This window comes from Juglans microcarpa x Juglans regia, chromosome 3D (genome assembly GCF_004785595.1).
Source record: "Juglans microcarpa x Juglans regia isolate MS1-56 chromosome 3D, Jm3101_v1.0, whole genome shotgun sequence".
Taxonomy (NCBI): domain Eukaryota; kingdom Viridiplantae; phylum Streptophyta; class Magnoliopsida; order Fagales; family Juglandaceae; genus Juglans; species Juglans microcarpa x Juglans regia.
In genome coordinates this window covers 32,798,672-32,803,296 of record NC_054598.1, presented here as the reverse complement: position 1 = coordinate 32,803,296, position 4,625 = coordinate 32,798,672, and the positions used below count along the sequence as shown (strand labels likewise).

Below are 4,625 nucleotides of genomic sequence, written 5' to 3'. Positions count from 1 at the left end.
TTTTCCTTTATGCCTCCATCCTATAAAAAAGACCAGCATCTATGTGAAGTCTTGCAAGAGACCAAAACAAAAACTTTGAGAAGCGAAGACTTTCTTGAAAAAAACAATGGGTTTGCGTAGGATGTTCTTGTTATTAGTGATATGTGTTGCTGTGATATTGTCGGAAATGGGTGCTGCAGCTGTAGAATTTCCAATAGCCAAGAGGCCTCACTGCCAGGATTGGTGTGGAGATGTTAAGATTCCTTATCCATTTGGTATTACTGAAGATTGCTACCTAAATCAATATTTTCGCATTAATTGTAGTAACGATTCGTCCGGCCATCCCCAACCAGTGGTTGGTAAAAATCTGGTTGTCACAAACATTTCCATCGACGGCGAGCTTGACATCTTGATGTATATATCCCATCAGTGTTACGAAAGTGGTAAGCCAGTTGAGCCTACCAACAATCCCTGGATCAACTACCCGGCTTTCACAATTTCCAGCACCAAAAACAAGTTCGTCACCATCGGCTGCGACACTTATGCCTACCTCAATGCTTTCCGAAACAACGAAAGGTTCTCCATTGGCTGCATGTCTATATGCAAAAGTCTTATAAATGTCGAAAATGGATTTTGCACTGGGATTGGGTGTTGCCAGGTTGACATCCCAAGGGGATTGAAGAACTTTACTTTGGATGCTCGTAGCTATTACAATCACACAAATGTCTCTGATTTCAATCCATGCAGCTTTGCTTTTGTGGCCAAAGAGGATGACAAGTTCAATTTCTTCTCTAGTTATCTTGAAAGCCTGCGAGGGAATGAGACCTATCCAATGGTTCTTGACTGGGCAATCGGTATTGAAACGTGTAAAACTGCTCCGAACAAGCTAGATTACTTATGTGGGGGGAACACCTTATGTGATGTTCCCCCAGAAGAGGTCGATGGGTATCGTTGCAAGTGCAAAGAAGGTTATAAAGGAAACCCATACCTCCCTGATGGTTGCCAAGGTACGTATGAGTTGCACATCTAACAAAAGCTTCTCCAAAATCTTAAGGAAACAACTTTTATATAGAATCATGAAACTAATTTTCTTGAGATTTGAGTAGTTTGAATTGAAGTTCGAAAGTACTCATGGCCATGTGCGTTTGGTTTGCTAATGAAGCATCGATCTTAATTAATATTGTATTATTGCTCTGTTTCAGATATTAACGAGTGCGAAGCAGATCCGAAACCCTGCAATATTACTACATCAAGATGCAACAACATTGACGGGAGTTTTACATGTACGTGCCTCGACGGATACGAAGGCGATGGGAAGATCATAAACGAATCAACAAGTTGCAGACTTAAAGCGCGGGCCAACCGATCAAAGATTAATATCATTATTCCACTCGGTAAGTAGGCAGAATATTAATGTGCATATATATATATATATATATATATATATATATATATATATAATTGTATTATATTCTTTTTTAAAACCAATATTTTTCTACTAATTGGCAATTGGTACGTAATTAACTAATCCATTCACTAATTACATGGGTGGTTGGACCCCATTGATCTCTCTCTCTCACACGTGCGCGCGCACACATATAGATAGATATATGATCATGCATTGGCCTCTTTGCTCAACATGATTGCCAGCTGTATGGACATTGATATGTCTAGATACTCATGAAACCAACAAGAGTAATTAATATTTTGAAGTCTTAATATTCTACTCTGATCATTTTTTTTTTTTTTTTTATGTATATTTACCTTTCAACTAGTTGATGACAATGATAAGAATAAGATCAATATATATACAACTAAAACACTAATTAATAAAACTCTATTAATTAAATAGTTTATCTTTTATATTGTTATTTTTAAGCGTTAAGACTTAAGATCACTTCTTAGAATTTGAAATAAAAGTTGAAAGTTGAATAAAATATTATTTAAATATTATTTTTGTTTTGAAATTTAAAAAAGTTGAATTGTTTATTATATTTAGTGTGAGATTTGAAAAAACTGTAATGATTATAATCTCATCTTGGTAACCAAACCAAGCCTTAAAATCAATTGATATAAAAGCAAGAGCAGTACATGCAGCTCAAAAAATTAATGAATTAGAGTCCCTTTGGTAACTCCTAAAACTTTAGAACCTAGAATATATAGAAGCGGATCGAATTAGACTTAATTATATATGGGTAAGCCCTAAATTAATATTAATTCATGTGTACTTGTGTGACTCTCTTTTCCTAAAGGAGCTTAATTAATGCTAGTTTAATCACTACTTTGAACAAAAAGTAATCAATCCCATGTTCTGTCGGTTTTTGTTTTATTTTTGAAATATGGTGTCATAGATAAAAAAGGAAATAAAGGGAGTTGTTGTGCAGGTCAGGACTGAGCGTAAAACCCAGGTCTATATTACACCTTTCAATCTTGACGCGCTCTCTTAATAGTCTACAAATTTTACAATGAGCTCAAATGCACTAGATTCTTTTAAGTATTTATAGGTATCTAGTGCATTTGAGCTCGATGGTGATGTAACATTATTCTTTCTGTTTTATGTTTTTTTAACACTACTATGATTCACCAAATATGTATTTGCCCAAATAGAACTAAAGTCTTGAATGAGCTAGTTACCTACCTATTTGATTCGCAATAACATGTTTGAGTATGTGCAGCTATCAGCATTGGCCTCATAGGATTGTTCATGGGAGGTTCTTCAATATATTTTGGACTCCAAAGAAGAAAACTCATCAAGCTAAAAGAGAAATTTTTCCAACAAAATGGAGGCTCATTGTTACAACAAAAACTCTCAAATTATAGAGCTTCTACAGAGGTTGCGAAAATCTTTAGTGCTGAGGAACTGGAAAAAGCGACCAATAATTACGATGAGAGCAGAATCATTGGTCAAGGAGGCTACGGAACTGTTTATCGAGGAGTCCTGCCAGATAATGAAGTTGTTGCCATTAAGAAATCAAAGATTTGTGATCAAAGCCAAGTTGCGCAATTCATAAATGAGGTAATTGTGCTTACACAAATTAACCATAGAAATGTGGTTAAGATGTTAGGTTGTTGTCTAGAAACAGAAGTTCCATTACTAGTTTATCAATACATCACAAATGGAACTCTTTCTAGTCACATTCATGATAGAAACCTATCATCGTCACTCTCATGGAAAAAACGTTTGAAGATAGCATCAGAAACTGCAGGGGCACTCGCATACTTGCATTCTTCAACTTCGGTGCCGATTTTACACAGGGATGTGAAACCGGCAAATATACTTTTAGATGATAACTATTCAGCAAAAGTGGCTGACTTTGGAACTTCAATTTTGGTCCCTCTTGATCAAACAGAATTATCTACATTGGTGAAGGGGACTTTTGGATATTTAGACCCAGAATATTTTTATAGTAACCAACTTACAGAAAAAAGTGATGTCTACAGCTTTGGTGTTGTTGTGGCAGAGTTATTGACAGGTAAGAAAGCACTTTGTTTTGATAGGCCTGAAAAGGATAGAAGTTTGGCAATGTACTTTAACTCTGCAGTAAAAGAGAGTCGCTTGCATCAAATTCTTGATGATCAAATTGTCAGTGATGGTAATATTAATGTGATAAATGAAGTTGCTAATATTGCAAAATGTTGCTTAAGTGTAAAAGGGGAGGATAGGCCAACTATGAAGGAAGTGGCAATGGAGCTAGAAGGATTGATAATTAAGGGAAAACATCCGTGGGTAAAGTCTGATCTCTATAGAGAAGAGACAGAATACTTGCTCGGGGCTCCTACACACTCTTTCAACATTGATGTTGACAATGGTTCTTCTTCTACCATCACAACAGTTGGGTTTGAAAGTACACGGAACCAAGCCATGAAATCATTATATGATGGGAGATGATGAACTAGTCCACGATGATCAATAGATTTATCTTCCCCGATTGAAGAACTTTATTACATGTAGATATAAGTATATCTCTCCTATCTTTTCATGTTTTATCTCTCAATCTTCTTGTCAATATATGTATATCTCTCCTATTTTTTCATCATGTGTTATGTCTCAGTCTTCTTGTTGTATGCCTTCCTCCTCTTTCATGTAAAAAGGCTTCGTTTCCAGTAGATATACCTTAAAAGAATTTTTTTTTAAATGATGTTATCTTTCATTCTGTTTTTGTTATCAGTATTAATTAGATATTTTATATATTACCGTACCCTTTATTGTTACATATGTCTACATACGTTTCTTTGTTACATGTTTATACACATGACATTACCTAGCAAGTTTTGTTACCAATCCAACAGATTGTCATCAATTTTTTTTGTTTTTTTTTCCATTTCATTACCACTGATATTACCCCATGGATTAGACAAGTTTTCTCCCTAGTTACGTACTTTCTTTTGAGGTTTGCATCGTTTTGGGAGATAGGGGCAAGTACTACATGAGCTCGTAAGTCAAGTATGGAACAAGCCAAATTAGAGCAACCTCGTCTTGTTTGCTTCTGGCGAAGCTTCTAGCACTAGATAATAGGCATTCTTGTATGATAGGAATACCACTTTTTAGGCCTACCGTTACATAGGAGAGATACCGAAGCCAAGCCATATAAAGGCAAGCAACCCTTATAGCAATAGCTAGCGGCCTACTTATAGCCGCATGCGGA

The 4,625-nt window shown here is 35.7% G+C and overlaps 1 protein-coding gene across 1 annotated transcript; it reads left to right on the top strand.

Annotated features, from left to right (window-relative positions):
* LOC121255233 (putative wall-associated receptor kinase-like 16) lies at positions 1 to 3,868 on the top strand. Its single transcript, XM_041155510.1, has 3 exons — positions 1 to 986; positions 1,182 to 1,373; positions 2,655 to 3,868. Exons 1-3 carry the CDS (start codon positions 107 to 109, stop codon positions 3,866 to 3,868), a joined length of 2,286 nt encoding a protein of 761 aa, XP_041011444.1. The 5' UTR covers positions 1 to 106.
* The last annotated feature ends 757 nt before the right edge of the window (positions 3,869 to 4,625 follow it).

What these genes read in the sequence shown, in the direction of transcription:
- LOC121255233 (XM_041155510.1), top strand. Translation starts at nt 107, where the DNA reads ATGGGTTTGCGTAGGATGTTCTTGTTATTAGTGATATGTGTTGCTGTG. An exon ending in CCTCCCTGATGGTTGCCAAG is followed by an intron (nt 987 to 1,181) that starts GTACGTATGAGT and finishes GCTCTGTTTCAG; the next exon opens with ATATTAACGAGTGCGAAGCA. An exon ending in TAATATCATTATTCCACTCG is followed by an intron (nt 1,374 to 2,654) that starts GTAAGTAGGCAG and finishes GAGTATGTGCAG; the next exon opens with CTATCAGCATTGGCCTCATA.